Genomic DNA, 20,366 nt, shown 5'->3' with positions numbered 1-20,366 from the left:
TATGAACAGATTGTATTTTTTTCATAGAGGTGATAATGTAGTGTAAGAATATTAGTTGATCAATATTAAGTGATCAATTAGATTTACATTCAAGTAGAATACGTCGAATATGGTAAGGCAGTCAATCATTCAAGATGATGTTTTTCCAAAGAATATTGGTGGTAAGTGACAATTAGACCTATTTTTGGTGATAATAATGGGCATCTGCTAGTTTAAATTAGGCGATGAACTAGATTTCCAATTAAGTAGAATAAGCAAAGTTTTTGGTAAGACTATAAAAATAATACAGAATCACAATTTTTATAATAGTGCCATTAGGATGTGTATAGCATATTATTTCTAGAAGCAGTTTGGGCAACACTGATGTACAGTGCATATGCGGATCGAAATTAACCAAGTCTTCGTTAAGTAGAATGAGTCAAGTATGGTAAGACTAAAAAAATGTGAGCAAACGCTTTATAAAATAATGCTAACCTGGAGATAAATACATAATAATTTCAGTCCTGTAGTTTAAATACATTAATAGGTAAAATTAGATTATAATAAAGATTTATAATTGAGTAGAACAGGCCAAGACTGGTAGGACCATTAACTAATACTGTTGTTGATGATGTTTACTATAGTGTTAGTACATAATTAAAAGAGATAATTTTACGATACAAATGCATCAGTGGGCCGAATTTAAGTGATGGAGTTTCAGCTAAGTAAAATAAGTCAAGTATGGTAAGGCTGTTTAAGAGATCAACAGATGTAGTATATGGTGGAACTATTAGCAATAGTATTAGTCAAGTAGAATGAGTGATTCATGAAAACGTTGCAAATAAAAATTAGAACATCAGTAGGTTTAAATCAAAAGATTCTGTAAATTTACAATTCAGTAGGATAATCCAAGTTTAGTAAGACTGCAAATATAAATAGGTACTTCCTGCAACGACACCGATTTGGACGATAAGTACTTAACATGGTATTTAAAGATTTAATTTTAAGGTTCAAGTGCATCATTAGTTATTAAATTTTGGTTCAGTAGAATAAGTCAAGTACGGATAGGCTGTTCTCAATATAAACGTATACTTTTTGCAATGATTGTGATGTTAAGGATGGTTACGTAGTGCATTACTCGTGGATATATTTTTCAGGTATTCGTGCATCAGTTGAATGAAGTGATGTAGGTACAAATTTTTGATTCAGTAGAATAAGCCAAGATTCGTAAGACTGTAAATTTACGACCATGTTTTTTTTAAATTGATTCTGGTTGTGATAATTAAAAACATAGTGTAGTGTAAGTACATCAGTAGACTAAAGGCAGGTGGTAATTTAGAATTGTAACCAAGTAGAATAAACCAAGTTTAGTAATACCTTACGTTATACAAGTAAATGCTTTTTATAATAGCATTAAAGTAGGTGATAAGTACCTAGCATACATTTAAAGAGACACTTATAAAGTGTATGTGCATCAGTAGGTCAAGTTTAAAGTGCTAGAGATTTAGTTAAGTAAAATAGGTCAGCTATGGTAAGGCTGTATTAAATACGGGTAGATACTTTTGAAAATGACGTTGATGCTAGTAATAAATATATAAAGGAGGTAATCGTAAGGTTTAGGTACGTCAATAGGTTCAAATAGACGATAGTATAGAGCTGTAAATTGTACAGACCAAACACTTGCTACAATATCAAAGATTACAGAGATGATTACGGAGTCTCTTTACAAAAGAAATCACGACAAAGATAATAATCAGTGCAAGTAAAGTTCTGAGCTTGAGTATTGATTAAGCAGAGATTTATAATTATAGAATACTTGGTAAGTAGAGTAAACCAAGTACGATAAGACCAATGGTCGCTTGGCCCGACACTTTTCACAAAGATAATGATGATCACGTACTTGATCGCGTAACTTATTTTTCATATCATCTAGATAGTCCTAGAAGGCGTTTGTGATAAGACTGAAAAAGTTTCCTCTTTGTTGAAATCAACTTTTTTTTTACTGTCGTGAACTTTTCGCTAGCATCATCTTGTTCATAAAACGACAGTTAATCGTGGTTTCTAGAAACAATTTTGCATTTCATTTATTATCAAACACATACACTCGTTAAAATGGAAATTTTCACGCGCTATTACTTAGAGTATATACCATTAACGATATGAAAATTTAATCAAAGGCAAAGCGTCATGGAACAGTATAAATTTTTTTATAACCCCAACAAAGATGATGATAGTAGATACTTTTCTTGCATACCAGTCAAGCATTCACGTAGCATTTCACACGTGCGAACTCTAGGATACGCGCAGAGACCGTAAAAAAAGAAGCTGTCTCTCGCTTGTCCGATCAAAACAGACGCTCGAGCATCGTATAAGCACTCGTATACGCGGATGAAAAACAAATCGTGACACTAGCCTGCCGAGGTGCACTTTTTCTTGCGTCTTTTCTTCTAATGGAAAAATTAAAAGTCTCGAGCAACAAACATGAGTCGCAGGGAATGTTTTTTCCTCGTTTTCTAACTATCGGAGACTGCGAGACGTGCGCACCTACCATTTATCGGCGAGTGGGCAAAAAAAAGTTAATCAAACAGAGAAGATCGAAAATATATGATTACCCCACGAAATCGGCATCAGGTGATTTTCGTTTGGGAAAATATCATTCGAAAATGGATAATAAAAAATCAAGATCGCAAGGGTCCTGCGGAGTTACATCACTAGCGTGTACGTACGGTACAATTACTACGCATCTCACTCGTACGATCTTAACTACAAAGCTTATCTGATCACTCAAAAAGTCGCGTGCGATATTGCTTTCGCTCCAAGAGACGCTTAAACAAAGTTGCGGAAAAGCAGCTCTCGGTGTAAAAGGTCCTCGAAAATGCAGTTAAAAGCTGTAACGAGCGCTTAAACGATCGTTAACGTCTTCTTTCTTTGCACCGCGCGTCGAGCGCTCGTTCGCCAAGGACTCTTAGCACACGTCCCTTTCCTTTTTTTTTTTTTTTTTTTTTTTTTGTTGCAAGAAATCTTTTTATCGTCGTCGTCGTCGTTGATAAGTTTGGTGGCTGATTTCCTCAATTTTAACGAGATGAAAGAAAAAAAAATAATTTGCAAGTCTGGCTAATGCGACTGCGAATTCTTTAATTATTGTTATTAGTTGAAGGGGAGAAAATTTATGTGGTATCATTTTACGTGTCACAGTAGAGTTTTTGCGGTGCTTCTGTTTTTGCACCACAGATGAGCAGGAAAAACGGGAAGAAGAGATGGATGCAAACCTGCTTTCAAACAATATTTAAATCGAATGAAATGTCGAAAGATTTTAATTAATAAGACCGATGGCGATCGCAAAGTGTCATTGCGATTCATACGAGGAGAGCAATTTTCGCCTCGTAACTTGAACGATGGATTATTGCCTGGTACGAATAACAGTGTCGATGCTTTCCTGGTAATGGAAAACCATTGAAAACAGAAAAGTATCTAATCATAAAACATTAGAAGTAGTACAAATGTAAGAAATAACCGCTCTGAAACCCAAGTTCACTATTATCCTTTTCACCAACGGTGCCAACGAGTCAATTATGAAATGCATGAAAAATTTCATTCCATCCAAAAAATCCTTCTACTGTACATCCCAAATAAAGGAAAGAAAAACAGCCAATCCACGCACTCTGGGACAGTACGCCAAAACATGTCCAAACATCGAGATAAACAACGCACGCATAACGCCAGCCGTGCAACTCGAGTAACTTTCTCGCAAGCAAGGAATCACATAATACCTAGGAATCCAATGTACAAGCGCCGAATCGCGAACTGAGACTCTTAGAACACGCCCGGCAATGATAAAATCCAACCCCGCCTCGATACCCGAACAGTCATCCCAAACATCCTCCCCTTATTATCGGCACCGGCGGTACTTGGCCACGCACGTACGCGCGTAACGATTTACGTAACATTACCCAACTCCTTGGCACAAACGCGAAATCCTCGATATCTTTCCGTGCTTAATAATACATAATAGATATGAACACTCGACGATGTAATTGATGTTACAGAATATTGCGAGCGGAAACCGCGTAACCCCGTAACATAGAGACCAAGCTCTGGCGTACGAATTCTCCGAATCCCACGTTTTAGCGAGAGAGAGAGGAAAGGTACAGGTATCGGCGAAAAAGAAAGTCGGACGCATAATCGCTAATCGCGCATCAACCGGCGAACGCGTGAAAGTCACTCGCAGAGGGTGCGTAGAAGAAAAACCATGAGATGGAGGGAGGGAGGCTGGTGTAAACGTTACGCGCCGTTACGCGCAGGTGTGGTTTTTGGTCATCTGCGTATGGTGTCTCTTTTCGTCTGCACTTGCGCCACGACCTCGATACCTTGCCGGCGACCTCGAAAGCATCTTTTTGTGTTCCGCAATTATATCTCCCGGCAAGTTACTTCTGATGACCAAGAGACTCTGTACCCCCCTCTGTTTTTGCACCTTTCACTCCGGACCCCCTGAGAGATTTTCGTGATGGCAAACACGTGCACACACGGGTCGTACGAAGAATAATTTTCATAAGGTGTGTCCCAAACCAATACAAGTCTCAGTTCTGGTCTTAACAGGGATTCAGTGCGATAAAAGCGCTGAATATCGACAAGTACATAGATCATTGTTACATAAATATTTGGGGGAAAAGGATTACGTGGGTGATAGATCGTTACAAAGTGCGAGAGAGATGGAGTCAATGAACCCGTTCGCTCAAATGAAACAACCATACGCACGGTAAGTACATGTAATCGGGTGTTTGATCGTTGCCCGTACAATTCGCCACCCATAAACGAGTTGTTATCTTGTTTGTAGCGTCGAGCCGTAAAGAGAGGCATCTTGTACATCTTGTAATTACAACGAGACATGGTAAATAACACCAGAATTGTAAATGGTTAACTCCAAAAGAGCCGCGTTGGTGACCGAAAGATTCTCACCCGTCACCGAGAAGAGGTGAAAAAAATGCAACTCTTTTGCGCGTGAAAGGCACAAGTTCTTTTTGCTCGAAGGTCAGGCGCTTCCCCCCAAAATCTGCGGCCCTGACTTAAATCGCACAGGTGGGTAATGTACACGCACCGCAAGGGACTAAACCACGGCACTCGCTCCGTCAAGGTCTCAGTTAAGGGCGGAAACCGAAAACGAGAGACATGGTAAACGCTGCGAACATGTTAACTCAAATTGACTCGCAAATGAGTGCCGATCGATGATCATGGATATTATATGTTAAAATCTGTTACGCGCGCGCACGGACATTTTTTTGTCGCACCGCCGATGTTTTAAATATAAACCAAGGAAATCGGGCATCGATGATATACACTGATATATCGACCTTGTCGACGGCGACACATCCTCCGACCGATACCGTAAAAAATGGCATCGGCTATGAAAAATCAAGGTTACCCGATTTTCAAAAACAAGTCAAAACACCTGTTTGGTAAAAAAAAAAAAAAAAAAAAACAGATTCTACAAAACACAGAGATAATTGAATGAAAAGTACAACAACAAAAAAAGCTAGTCGAAAAAAGAAAGCAGTGAGGGGAGAGATGAACGTACCCGAGGGAGGTTTGGCTCCGCGGCGCTTGTCCTTCTTCCGATAGAGCGGGCGGCGCATCGATTTTCAGCCAACGCGGCACGCACGTGAACACCATAAGAGAAACGGTCGGTCCCAGGGTGCGAGAGCCAAGGTAAGGTTTTAATCGGTGTGCACGACGACAAGACGACACCGAGAACTAGGATTATCAGCTCGTGCTGGCTCGCAGTGACTGAGGCTACTGTCATCCTCGGTCCGATGCTCTATCTTCCAGGGGGCCCCTCTACCAGTCACAGGGAGCACGGAAAAAAAAAAAAAAAAAAAAACCGAGACGCGTTATTGACGCGCGCGAGCGTGTGTATAGGTGGTTGTTTTTTTCCCGATGTGGCTTTTTTTGCGAGCAGGTTGACAAAAACTTTAGCATCTTATTGACGAGTCGATCTGCCCGATCGTCACTTTATGCGTTTCAGGGGACTTTTCGCGGAACTTTAGCAGCTCTTTTTTTTCTTCAGTTTCTCGAGTTTTACGTGTATCACGTGAAGCGGGGATGCGAGCCATGCTTTGTATACCCTGCCGAGCGTCAGGTTCGAGGAGTGTAGGTATATGACGTTATTCCGCAGCGGTGAGATCGGCAAGTTTTTTCGCGCCGATCTAATGAACATCGGAAGACTTTTTTCCTTTTTTGCTTGTCGGCACGTGCGTACGCGCAAACATACGTTCGATTAATAATTTGTTTGGAGGGGCGATGCAAATGGAGTTACGATGATACGGGATGTGATTGATCGGCGACGGGATCGGTTGTTTTGGACCTTTTCGCGCCGATCGTCTTCGACACCTGTTGTTTTTGGCCAAACGGAGGTGCACGTCATTACACGTGACAAATTGCTCTTTACAATACTGTTTTTACCTATACAATCTTCAAACGTGTCGATGAATTCATACACGTGGGTATCGGTAACACCCAATCACATCACCGCAACACGCAACTCGTAATCGATTGGATAATGAACACACACGCATTTTACATAATATCGTAAAACTCGATTACAAAATAACAGGAAATGCCCACAAATACAGTAAACACGGGTGTACCGTTGAACAAATTTGATGATACTGGCATGGTGGCTCGCATAACAGTAATCTAAACACCATACCCTCTGTAAGATAAATCGTATACGTATCGTCATAATTGATTGGTTTACTGCCACGTGTATCCCTATATCGTGTGATCATAGCGAGTGGCTGATTTATGGAGTTGAAATAAGTTTTCATAAGACAACTTGAAAAGCAAAAAGTGCAAATTGATTTTGAATCACCGCAATCAATCGGTAATGAAATCATCAAAACAGCCTAATTGACAAGATTCGCAACAATTCGAGACACAGACAGTCCTCCAAATAAAACACTCTTGCGCCTCAAATTGGATCCCCTTGCGATATGCTCGTGTACGTGACAGAGCCCAGCACGGCAAGCATTAAAACGCGCGTGAAAGTGCCAATGCTCGAGCGCACGCCAGTACAGGTACATACATAACATGTAGTGTGTACCAAACAGTAGTGAAGGCTGGTTGCAGGTGCCCGAGCGCGCGTGCGGGAGATAAGCATTTGCTGGTACAACTAGCTGCATGGACGAGAGAGTCATTTACTCTTTTGAGGTGCACGCGTGCATACGTTGCATAAACAGTACTACCCATGTGTGTAATGTATATTCTCTTGGGATCTCTCTCCTTTCTCGTTCCGCTCCCCACCATTGAGATATATATAGGTATACATGCACCCATTCGAGGCTGGGCTGGCTTGGCGGTCCATTGGCTAATTATTTTTCGCGTCTTTGGCTCCTTGCTTCTTTCGTATAGGCAAAATATCACTGGCATTCTTACTTTTTTTTCTTTCATTTCACTTTGGTAAAATTTGTAATATTTGGTAAACATGTAATGTTTTATATAAACATCAATTTCAAGGGAATGACTCATAAAATGTTTCGATTCGCGTATACGTTCCCCAATGGCCGAGAGACCGACTTTATTCGTATTTGCTGCAATTTCACCGTCTGTTGAATAATAAGGACGCATAATCATGAACATTATCACGCAACACAATTGTGGCAGTGTCCCGGAACAATGATCGAAAATTAATGCAATGTATACTGTTTGTTGCACATGCGTTATCCTTAGTACGAATGTCTAATTTTTTTTTATCGTGTGTTATTGACTCCGAAAATTACGCGGTATCGTGATCGTTTGGTAAAACAGAAATTCACGATCGTGCGTAAGTGCGTGAACAATCGATGGAAAATATTAACGACTGGGAAAACCTATAAACGGCACAACGGACGGAAAAATTTGAATGAATAGCGACTTAGTCCTTACGGTGGGAGGAAAAATCGAATGAGGAAAGTTTACGCATCATGTGGACCAAAAAACATCCTGCTCACTTTTGTGTATCAAGGCTGGCGTCTTTTTTTTTTTTGTTTCTTCATTGGAAAATAAGTATCGTGAGCAGGATAAACCGGGATAAACTACGACCAGTTGTTGTTTTCATTTTTTTCTATGCAGCAGAAAATAATTACCTTTTTTTTAAATCATTTTTCATTTACATGTTTGTCTATTTAATAAATTAACGATTTCTTACTTTTTTTCAGAGGGAAGTAATTTTCTTAAAAAAATAATATGTATAGAACATATCACTCAAACTACTGTCTATCACTTTACGTCTTTTTTACGTCTCTGAATGCCAAAAAAATCCAGTTTATTCTTTATTTTCATTGCAACAGAAATTTGTATGTCTATTTTAGATTTTGTTTTAAATTTTTCTACTCATTTATTTATATAATAAAATAAATATTTAAAAATTATAATTTTCACTAAGTATTTGTGACAATCAATTCAAAACGGTTTACTAACTTGAAATATTATTGAACGTGTTTTATGGTGACTATTTGCTATACTTGAAATTTAAATATTTCATTAATATTATTTATTAAAACATCAATTATAGTGATTAAGCTTTTTGTTGCCAAACGCATAAGGAAAGCAATAATTGTGAACAACTTTTGAACGTTTGGAGGAATATAAAAATACTAACATATTCTATAGCCAAGAAATTCAATAAAATTACTTTTCAAGTAATAAAATTAGAAAAAAATACTTTTTTTTTAAATACATTACAAATAACTCGTTTTTTTTTCAAAATTTTTCGAAGTAAAAAATTTATACATTATTCATTCATCTAAGTTTTGACTATTTATTAAGATTTGACCAATAGTTATAACAAACAAGTCATTTAAATAATTTACATTTTTTTTACATAATTTATTTTCGACATTCTTAATGCAACGTATCCTTAATTTATTAGGTAGCAAAAAATAATGTTTATTTAAATACAACACTTATTTCTTGTTGGACGGAATCTTGAAACAGGTTTAAAAACAATTTTTTAACTAAATTTTTTTTCTTAAGAGTATATTTAGCGATGCTTTAAGAAAAAAAAAAATCAGCTTTCTCGCTGTAATAAACAACTTTTCGCATCCTGCGTAGAAGATTAAGCAAATGAAATTCCGTAAAAAAAATGAGTTAAGCTCTTTTGTTTACACTCATGACAATCCGAAATGACCTCATTTTTAACGGCTGGCTTCTTCTTTTGACTCATCCCAAAGCCATATTTACGATCTTTTGTGGATTTTCAATGACCATACCGAATGATTCACGAGAACTATGTAAAATGTACAAATAAAGTTACATTCTGTTTTTGATTTTTGGAGGTTTATTTCGTGAACTTTTTTTCATTCCTTATTTGAAAAAAAAAAAAGAACAAGATTTATTTGATTAATTCCTTTTACAATATAGCTGTACATAAACCGACATCAAAACAACATTTTTTTACTCTGCAAGCACATCAGTATAGCTTTTTTTCTAATAAATACAAAACATATGTACTTGTAGCAAGTCTATTCTCACAAGCAAAAAAATATTAACTCCAAAAAACTCGTTGTGGTCAAAATAATTCAATTTTGCCAAAAATGCGTCCACAATAAACTACGTGACACGCGCTCAATACTACAATATATTATATGTCTCGTTATTCAAAACCACTTTCACGGTTCGATCACTTTTTTCCTATGCAAATCCCCAACCAGTGAAAAACAGAAAATAAATTTTTATACTCTCCCTCTCTCACTCTCGCGACTTATCGATCCATCGGAAATTCAGTCGAATATTATCGGTACTAAAAGATTATCAGATTTTTTTTAGCGTCTGCTTCTGATGAAAAATCGTTTTTTTTTTTTTATATGTATATACTGTGGTTTCGTTTCTTATATTGTCGCGGGAATAGCATTTATCACCCAATGAATATGATTAAAAACAAGTTTTCATCATCTCTGCATCCAATAGTGAATGTCCATGTGCAGCTGTCAAAAACAAAAAGTATCATAAAAATAAATGCATTCCAATCGAAATTTGTCAATTAATCAATCCAACCGTTAAAGCAAAATTGAAACAAATGAACCTACACGATCCAGGAAAACATGAAACGCAAGAGTCCGTCCACTGAATCCGACACCATGTGAAAAGATAAATACAATCATCAAGCGCAGCTATTACGTCTAATTGAAGTGAAATACCAACAGTGGATTACGCGTCGGTCTCCCACATACCCTACCTGCCAATAACGCGTAATCAATCCTTATTACATACTTCACACACCCCATAACAATAACAACTATTAGGGTATATACCATAACAACAGCGGTAGCTCGACAACAATGCCCACCTATCCGCGTTGAATAAGACACTTTCCCGCGTTGAAATAATAAGCCCATCCAACCATACATCTGTATATGTTTTTATGTAATAAATACAAGACGCACACTTTCATTCGCGCGCGTGCGGTAATCCAAACAAATCAGGAGCCGGCATCGAAACTCTATATTATATACCCGTACATTTATACTTACGCGTGCACATGCATTTCTGATTTGATATACGCTGCTTGGGGAGGTATACGATTCGGTGAACTTCTCATGGTTACACAGGGGCTCGTATTATATTATATGCTCTTAATCGCCGCTCGACGGCTCCACTGGTTTTCACACTGTGCGTATAATGCGTGGCGTTTAATTTCTACAACACGACCCTGGTGTGGTGTCATTATCGCTGGGTGTGTCTGTGTTTTTTGTTAAATTAAATTAATCAAGTTATAAAGTGTTGGTGGGCACTGAAAAAAAAATCACTCGATCGGAATGGAAATCGGTAAAAAAACAAAATCTACCGTTGGTATGAATAAAAATTCGATTGCGTGGGACTTTGTACTGAAAAATAGTACCAACGTGCCCATTAATACATGTAAGCCTGCATCACTCGCTTCGCAGTGTAAACTGACAACTCAGAGTACTTATCTTTGCAATTTTTGTAACTTCAGAGCACTGTTTCCCCCCAGATCGGATGATCAAGCGAAACCACCTTTTGTAAAGCTTCTGCGTCCCTCGATCGCATCGATCACCCAATTTAACAAATACACGATATTCATCATAGGTAAAAAAAGCTTATGGGTAGACGAGAGTCGGTGTACAATTTCCGCAGGGGATCTCCTTTCGTCGCCGAGGACTCTTTGGGCCGTAAATTTATTCAGCAGCCCGATCCCACGAGGAGGACGAATGGCTCCTTTTGAAATTACATTCGCGGTAGAGTGTGAGGATATGAGAAAGAGGGAGAAGGAGAGAGAGAGGCTGTTTCAGCAGCGATGATAATGACGAAAATGATGGGAGTAAGTAGGCATGCACACGTAGCGGACCATAGGCGCTGGGAATGTTAATCGGGACCGCGGGAGAGGAGCCCTTGGTGGTTAGCCGTGAAGAAGAACCGTTTGCTAATGCATTACACGTGTGTGTATTCATCACGTACGTGTGAGGAACGTGCGGCTGACTTTTGAATCGGAAGGATAAAAACGTCCCGTGCAGATCTTCTTCTGTCGTTAATTTCATCAAAGTGGGTCAGTGGGTTGGACGTTTAGTGACCTTTTTTTTTTTTTTAATTATTTAGTACCCAAATACGAGGAAGTTAATTCGTGGATTATTGATTCACGGTTCTCATGTGCCGATGAATAATGGTGTGTTTTATGGTTCGTACGTGCGGTATACATTGTAGGTGAAGAAAACGTGACGAGGAGATTGGTTTTTTTTTTTTTTTTTTTTTTTTTCATTTCTTTAAACACCAAGAGTGTAGCTAAGTGGTGATTAGTGCTTTGTTGTTTCTGTGGAAGAAGATTACAATGATAGAGATACACGGGTGTTAATAACCGGTGGGAAGATTGATGCAATCAGACTCGTGATTTTTTTCCGCCAGACGCAATTAAGTGATTACATTGTTTGAAAAATTTATCGGCACTTGGGTATCCTCGGTTATCACTATATTTCAATGAATATAATCATCAAATTCGCGCGTTGGCGGTTACACGCATCGGAGCTCCGAAGTACCACGAAACTCGGACTACCTGATACAGTCGAATCGAAGGAATGTCCAACTATGATCTAACGAGTGCCGTAAGTTGACAAACTGGATAACGCTCGCGAGGAGAAATTTCAATCGTCGCTTATTTTGATAAATCCACACTCCCGCTTTCCCCACCAATCGCGTAACTCAAATAAACGGTCACTTTTCCGGGCGCACCGAACTTTGGGTTTCTTCCACCCGTGGACCAAGCATTTTTCTCGTGGAAAGCATCGAGCTCTGCGAATACAATCGCACGGAAGTCGCGATTCAATTGTATGGATTACGCGCTAGTCATGTCCAAAAGATTATTGAACACACTCGCGTGCCCATGATAACTCAAAGGAGCCGAAAGACGAATGGGTGGGCAGCGATCGAGGGAAAAAAACGAAACGTGAAAAAATCGAAGAAAAGCCCCACGTAATCGCTTTTGTTCCAATTCGCTGGAAAATCGGCAATGGACCATTTCCGTGCTCCCGTGGTTATGTCTACGTGCAGGGGAGCGGACCTTTTTGAAGCCTTAGGTTAAAAAATGCAAAAAGTCAACGTCTTGCAGGTAGACGTTTGAAAGGGTGACGCGCTCGACTGGGTTGTTTCGATGTGTGGGAAAACACGTTGTGATTCAGAGACGCCGAGAGACAGCTGGTGGAATTTTTAAAGGATTATTCGAGGTCAAGACGCGCGTGCATGCGTGTATGTATAATCAGCGTGCGCTTTCAGCAGGCATAAGTTGTCCGCGCGCTACGAGCAAACGATCACGTACACGCGAAGTGTGAAGCATTGTATTGTTATTATTAACACCACGAGCATCTCTCGATCGATCAATTTGAGCGTGAAAAAGTGTCTCTGATGAAGATGATGATGATAACGACAACATTTGTACGAGCAACTTGTAGCGATAGATGCACAGGCAATAGAGTAATGTAATCACGGAGGACATGGAGAAAGTTGTGAGAAACGAGGTCAAAGTTAACAAGATAACGCAGCCCGGCGGTGATCCGGCAAAAGTAGATGTAGACGATTTGCTTGTGATGTTTCGGTTTTTCTCCTTTTCCGATTAGTGTAGTTCTCTGCCTGGCGCTTGGTTCAATGGTATTTTATACTCGTTGTTTTTGCAATCTTACGTCTCTTCGAACAAGATAATAATTTTGAGAATGCCGTTTTATTAAATACCCCGCGTCCCATGATAAATGTTTCTACTCTGTGCCACAAACTTTCTATCCAAGGATAAATTAATTTTTTACTCACCGTATCATTCGGGTGACAAAAAAAAAAAATATTTTTTACGGTTGGCTTGAAAAATGGTCCTAAATGGTCCTTTCAACCCAATCAGAGGATTATAAATCACGGGTGAGCGAAAATTTTTTTCAATCCCATGTACAAGAATAGTGCTGTGAATCGGTAAAAATTCGACGAAGCCAGCGCTTCTCGTTTGTTCAGAAAAACCATTCGAGTGCCGTTACCACCCGTAGTCGCCGTGCATCCAAAAAGATATACAGAAAACAAGAAAAAAACGAAGCAAGCCTGAAAAAGAGAAACGCCCGATACAACTCGCTAATTAGTCGTTGTCCCCCTCCTCCCTCCCCCTGGTATAATACATATAGGCTCTGGCTCGCTTTTGCGCGCATCGAGAGTTTCTTCCGTCGTCGGGCAGCGGAGGTGGCGCGCCGTGGTCTATATAGAACAGGATACACGCGTGCTTGAGCGAGTAACAGTTTTTCCGTTTTTTTTGCCAGGCACTATCACACACTTATCTATACCCATAGTCGTTGGAACCGGCTGCGCTAATGCACACGCGGCTCTTGTACAGCCCCAGTGACTGATATTCCGATGATATGGAGGGGGCTTTCGCGTGTAATGGGCCATGGGTGCATCTTTTCTTTCGTCCATTTTATCTCTTGTTTAATGTTGTAGGCAAGGCTTCCCGAGGAATTTATGTGCACCGGCGATTTTTTGGCGGAGATTATACACGAGTTTGGGATTAGTTTCGAGGATTCTTTTTTTGTTTCTGCAATTTTCAGTGGAATCTCGGAGTATCGGTTTTGCTCGTTCAACTGGAATTTGACTTGCCGTTTTTACGCGACCGGGTTTTTGTGGGTGGATCGGCCTTGTTCTTTTTTTTTTTTTTTCGTTCGAAACGACTCGAAAGAAGAAATAGAAGTGGATATAAAAACTTTGGTTTACGACACGGGAGGACCCAATTCCATTCCAATCGGATTTTCGTTTCAACTTGCAATTAGTCTGCTCTTTTCGAACTGACGACGTAGTGAAGCATATTTTACACGTCTGACGCTCGAAATTTTCGTTATCATCCACACACGTGTCTATAAAATGTCTCACACTTTTCCGTACGCTTTTTGTTCCGCTAAAGCCAAATTACAGGCGTCCCCGCGAAACGAAATTGACTTTTCCTCGGACTCGCTCCGAGTCGTCACAAACAAGGGCAACGTCCTACTTTACAATATACACGTATAGACTAGACGGATGGCTATCAAAACTCTGCCACGTAAAATCGAAAGCGCGTCCCTCTCCCCTTTAAAATCACTTAGGATTGATTAATTGGCTATACGAATAATTATTGCAACGAAAGAAAAGAAAAAAAAACTGCGCGTTAATGATCCTTTTGCGAATGTATCCACGTCAAACTCGTCCCAAAGGCATATCAACCGAGTTAACGAGACAGCTAAGAAAAATGGCACTTCTGCTCACGGTCCCGACAATACATATATGTTCACGCGGCTCCGACTCGTAAATTCGAGCACGCGTGAAAAAACATAAAACTGGTCCTTCGTTTTTGGCCATCTCGCATTTATTTATTTATTTTTTTCCTTCCGATATGAATCTACGTTAGCTCGGTTGCACGCGTTTCTCATTGGGGACGTGCAGAATGCAAATATCCCACGACCTTTGGTCAAAATGTAGGTGTACGAGAGAGAGAGAGAGAAAAATGAAGTAATCACCAGTTCCGACCGCAACCATTGCTCGCGTGCATACCTGCAGGTACACCCATCCGTGGGTTAATCTTCGCCACCCGACCACTGAAAAACTCAGTCCCCCCCCCCCCCCACGAAGAGCAGAGCCGAAAGAGTGAGCGCTCAATCGGCGTTTGATGTTCCTCCGGGAGGATCTCTCTTTCCCCCCCGCAACTGTGGCCATCAGACCTCAAAATCGAAAAAACCAGCTTCACGGCGTCGCATTCCTCCATTCTCTTGGCTGGATATCACTTGCCGGTTACCACCAGGTAAAATGTATATATATATTTATATGGTATGCCGGCACGGAGATGAGATGTATACACAGCGGGCCCGAGAGAAGGTGCCGTTATGGGTCGGCACGGTCTCTCCGACGCGTGTGTATATATACGTACCAACCCGTGCACCACTACTGCACCTGTGTGTGGTGTATAGGTGTGGGCATGTGGTTTGTGTCCTCGATTGTGAAGTTGCTGGTTATATATATATACACCTGCAGGCAGGCACCTGTAAACTACTTTTGGCCAGATCTCGGGGTGCCGATGAATTGGGGGAAAAGCGAGAGCGAGCTCGTACACATACTTTTTGTTTTATCCCCTCCTTCGAAGTAAAAGGACCAATTTTACGAGCTCGTTTATGGATGCAGCGAGTTATGCATATTTCGTTGTTTGGGCTTTTTGCACGAGCGGCTGTTATGTGTTGGCCGGTGAGATGAATTATCCCGGGCAATTTTCGTAGGAGCGTTTTGTTGGCTCGGGGTGAACGTATGGAAAGTTGAAACAGTGAGCAATTTGAAAAAAAAAAAAAAAAAAAAAAAAAAACATGTTGAAACTGCGTAAAGGTACCCGTGTATCGGAAGAGACAACTGTCTTCGACAAAATTGAAAGGAAAGAAAAAAAACGACGCGCTCTCGGCAAAAAGGAGGATGACGCGGGGAGATCGCGGCGATTATCGAAAGTAGTCGATGCTCAAACGGGTGAAGGGACTTGCTTCGCGGTGTCTGCATATACATGCCCGCTCGTACGAGTTTCCTGCGAACGAGGACGTATACAATATCAACCGACAGCCCGGGACTCTTTCTCTTTCGCTTGCAGCTTTCTGTATACGGCTGTTGGATGAAACCACCCGAGGATCGCTCGGAAATTGGGTCGCTGCTCTTATACTAGGGGCCATTTTTTGCCGAATATTTTTGAGTTTTTACCAATAACGCCTCTTTTGAGATTAAAGGACACGCAAATTTACCGAAGAAAAAAAATATCCTTGACATTTACATCTACTGTAAATAAAACATCCATTCGCTGACAAAACGAAATATGAATACGAAATGTCTATTTTTGTCCATGGCATCAATTAGGCTCTTGGGCATCCTGATCACTCAAAAACACGTCCAATAACTCCAAAAATCAATCGAATGGACGATCATCATCGTACTTATTTTGGAAAAACATGTGCTCATCACGACGAAGAGACGAAAAAAAAAAGATGTTTTACGATCGAAAGATCGCGGGTGACGAAGGGGACGGCGGTGAATGCAGCTCCAGTGCAAGTCACCGCGGGAGCGGTATTACGAATATTACGGGGTTACGGTCCCATTGACGTAACAAGGACGTCGGCGCTGACGTAACGCCGAGCCGCAGGTACACGTACCCCAACACGCGAACATAGCCATAACAATCGTCATCGACGGATAAGCGTGTCCGCGCGAGTATTGGTACGGCGGATTGCGCAAGAGCTCGGGGAGCCATAAACTTCCGCGAGACGGAAGTTACGTCAGTGGACGCGCGCACGGATTTATACTGCGCTCTGTACCGATGGGCCCGACGACTACGACCTCATTACCCCGTATTGCTCTTCCTCGTGTGCGCTGGATCTTCTTGTGGGCACATCTCGATTTTTCGGACTTCTCTTTATGACGATCGGCGCTGTTATTAATACGCGAGACTTTCGCGGAACGGAAAGTCGGCGACCTATACGGCGCGCGTGTTCATTTTTGCGAACGAGAGCACGAAAGTGTGCCAATAAGCAGCTCTTCGACAGCGAGGGACACTCCTGCTTGCGCGTATCCAAAAATCGGCATCCCAACCGTCCGCTGTTTTTGTTATCAGATTAAATTATTGTCCAGCGGTCACAATGGCTTTTCAATTCACGCAACGCTAGAAAACTCTCTTGTTGCACCCATGTCTCATAACACCGGCAATTAACTCTTTCTTTCTTTTCTTTCTTTTTTTTTTCCTTAATCCATTACCACACCTTATCTACCAAACCGATCTTCCCTCCCTTGATTCGCGCTCATTGGCATAAACGCATGTGCATTCCACCGCGACGAGAAAGAATATATTACACACGCACCGAAATGCACATGTACCTTGTACATATAGCCGCTGCATATATACATTTTTTTTTCCATCGCGGGAGATCGGCTCATTGCCGCTACCCTCGACCATTGCGCAATGCAGTTACAAAGTACAAATTATACAATGATATTACGCGCATTATACAATCGACGACTTTGCGAACGCGCGTGTGTACGATTCAATAAAAAAAAAAAAGTCCGACTCCCTCCACACCCGTAGACACGAAAATTTAAATCGGCGATCGGTATCTATAAATATACCGATTTTTGCCCGCCTATCGTATGAATGTATGTATGTATATACAAGGTGACATTATCCTCGTCCCCAAACTAAAATAGAGGACGATAAAATATACACCTCGAGTATACACACACTCAGAGTAATATATAATCGGTCTCTATCGAGCAGACACGCGCGCGAGCAAGCATTTTTGAGATCACTTTCACTCTCAGCTGCTACACACAGTGCGGCTCGGAAGGCTGTTCGGACGAACCGGTCTCTATCTACATATGGGAGAGGCGCGCATACATGCGCATGTAACGTACATATACCCACGCGGCTGGTCGGCCTCTGGTCCGAGTGAAAGATGAAACGCGCGACAAAAATCATCAGCGAGGCGTATTATGTGTATACTGTATGGTATATTTCACCGATCGAGGGTGAAAATGCAAGCCGAAATTCGAGAGACGACGCCGATCGAGCGGATAATTTTTCAAGGAGCTCGGAAAATGATGAGCATCGAAGAATGTTTCAGTGGCCGTAAAAAGAGACATCACAACCGGCAGAGCGAGCGTTTGAAACGGTCCGTGAATGCTCTCGCGTCGAGTGGAGGGAAAAGCGCGCATCGGCGGCTCTTCCAGCCTCGGGGCTATTTGCATCATCGATGGATGGACATCCCCAGCTGGCGCTGCAATTTATCGGCACGCCCACGATGTGCGTACCTCGTTGAATACGTTATGTCACCTTTGGGACCATTTGAGATGATGGTGGATCGATAACGACGAGGATTTTATGTATCTCAAATGCTTTTTGGACGAAAATAGAAATATCGGTATGCAACCACCACCACCACCACATCTCTATGAGTTGTATTGTAATTTGCTGATGAGCGTAAAAACAGAGCACCTACGGTCGTTTCGGTCGGGAGACCCGTGGCACACTTAGATCGAGATTTTCGCGAGGGAAGCCCATACGCACGGCAAGAGCGCAAGGTTACAGGTGTCCTTGCAGGCTGACGATCGGGTTCTCGGTGCAGCGCAGCTTTCCGATCGACTTGCCTCAACGCGAGGCTGAACCGCTTAATACGCGTCGGTTTTCGAAACAACGCGAAATAGCGGCGCTAAAGTGGCGCGGACCCTTTCTTTTTCAACTCGGACGCTTTGCCTGGAAGTATAGGACTTTTTCGCGCGATGCCTGTTTTTGTTTGTTCGTTCGGTTATTTTACGATTTTCGGATTAAAATCGAGATGTAAATTTTTTCTCGAAACACGCGTTTTAATTGGATTGCAAGATGTTTGCGAGTTTCTGGGAATCGGCGAGTATATCGTTAAGCGTACCACAACGCGGCATACATTAGTATACATACATAAAAGTATCGAGTATAGAAATAGGCCCAAGCAAAAGCTTCAGGGTTGTGCATCTCCTGAAGAGCATGAAAAAGAAAGCGAATGATGATTTTTGCAAATATTTTGCAAGTATAATGACAAAAGCCGATTCGCACGCGGGCCATTTTGCAACCGATGGGCCCGCGTTGCGAAACCGATGGCTTTTTTTTCGAGGGGCGGCTCTTTTGCGGCCGTGTGGGCACATAATATCCCTTAACCTTCGGCGCGCGCGTGCACGTATCACGTGGACACTTAATTTACTCCGGCGCGTTAATTCCGAGTCAATAACATTTATGATCCTGTGAGCCGTGAAAAAGTTGCGACATTCAGCTTTGGGCGCCCGTGGCTCGGGAGAGTCTCGTTGAAAAATCGTTGCGTGCTTTTGTTCGTGGCAACTTTTATGACAAATGGGTGCAGGGGCTGATCTTGAAATCAGAGACTCTTTTACAGCAAACAATCTTTTGGGCATGTGTACACGTCGGCTGTACACGAGCACTTTTGGGCACCCGGTAAAATCAAAGCCTCCACGTGCACACCAAATTAGCAACCGTACAATTATTTACAATGACGTTAACGCTCGTAAAACGAGGGCTTCGTTTACAGAGTATAACTTTATCAATCCTCTTTTCACTTTTTTAGCTCCTTGGTTATTTTCACTGCAAAATTTGGTAATTTATCGCACAAAGAACTTTATTAACACAAGCTTGAGAACTTTTTCCTGTATTGGAAAAAAAACGAAATATTTTATATGTGAACGCGCAAACATTCGGATTCACGGGAATTTGAGTCAAGTTTTGTTTTGTTAAAATTTTAATCTTTTATTTGGCGTCATTCACTTGCAAGAGAAATCGGGAATTTCCAAAATAGTTGTCGATCGTTGTGGCATTGTTTTTTTGACTGCTAAGATGCGGTAGTGGAAGCTATATATAATACAACAAATAGTTTTTTTCTCCAATCTCGACTTTGTGGCTTTGGTTACATCGATACCGTCTAGAAGTAGTAAACAATAAAAATAACGATAAAAACCAAGAGACATTTACCATAAGCTCTGCGGTTTATTGGCAAAATCCTTGAGATCTGATGTCGTTATCAGCGTGGCAGAGGGACCATTAATGTTCGAAAAGAAATTTTAGAAACAACCCACGATGCAATCACGACCTGAGTGAAGTTTTGTTTTTAAAACTTAGACTCTTACTTTAAAAAAAAAAAAATTCAACCCACGAGCAATGGATATCGGTACCCCGGTTTTTTGTGTTTGTTTTTGACTATAGATGTACTGTTACCTATTAGCAACAATTTGCCAAGTCATGATATTATAAACGTGACTGTACTCTTTCGTGTGCTACTTTCTTTGCAGATTTTACATTTTTATAACATACATGTGAGCTCACATTCTTAAATTTTTTATTTTAGTTAAAAATTGTA

The 20,366-nt window shown here is 41.0% G+C and overlaps 1 protein-coding gene across 2 annotated transcripts in view; it reads right to left on the bottom strand.

The window, feature by feature from the left end:
• dsb (scavenger receptor class B member debris buster) overlaps positions 1-20,366 on the bottom strand; it is a 37,061-nt gene that overhangs the window by 14,318 nt on the left and 2,377 nt on the right. The window contains exon 1 of one of the 2 annotated variants that reach the window (XM_014355409.2): positions 5,552-5,761. The exons of the other annotated variant lie outside the window; for it this stretch is intronic. Coding sequence (XP_014210895.1) covers positions 5,552-5,609 — 58 coding nt within the window. The 5' untranslated portion in view covers positions 5,610-5,761. Of the gene's footprint in view, positions 1-5,551; positions 5,762-20,366 lie in introns of those variants that run through there. 2 annotated transcript variants of the gene reach the window in all.

This window comes from Copidosoma floridanum, unplaced genomic scaffold (genome assembly GCF_036245765.1).
Source record: "Copidosoma floridanum isolate Cflo_tuat_1 unplaced genomic scaffold, Cflo_Japanese_pri ptg000014l, whole genome shotgun sequence".
Lineage (NCBI taxonomy): Eukaryota > Metazoa > Arthropoda > Insecta > Hymenoptera > Encyrtidae > Copidosoma > Copidosoma floridanum.
Note: the sequence above shows the minus strand (reverse complement) of the source record. Positions and strands in the feature narration are given on the sequence as shown.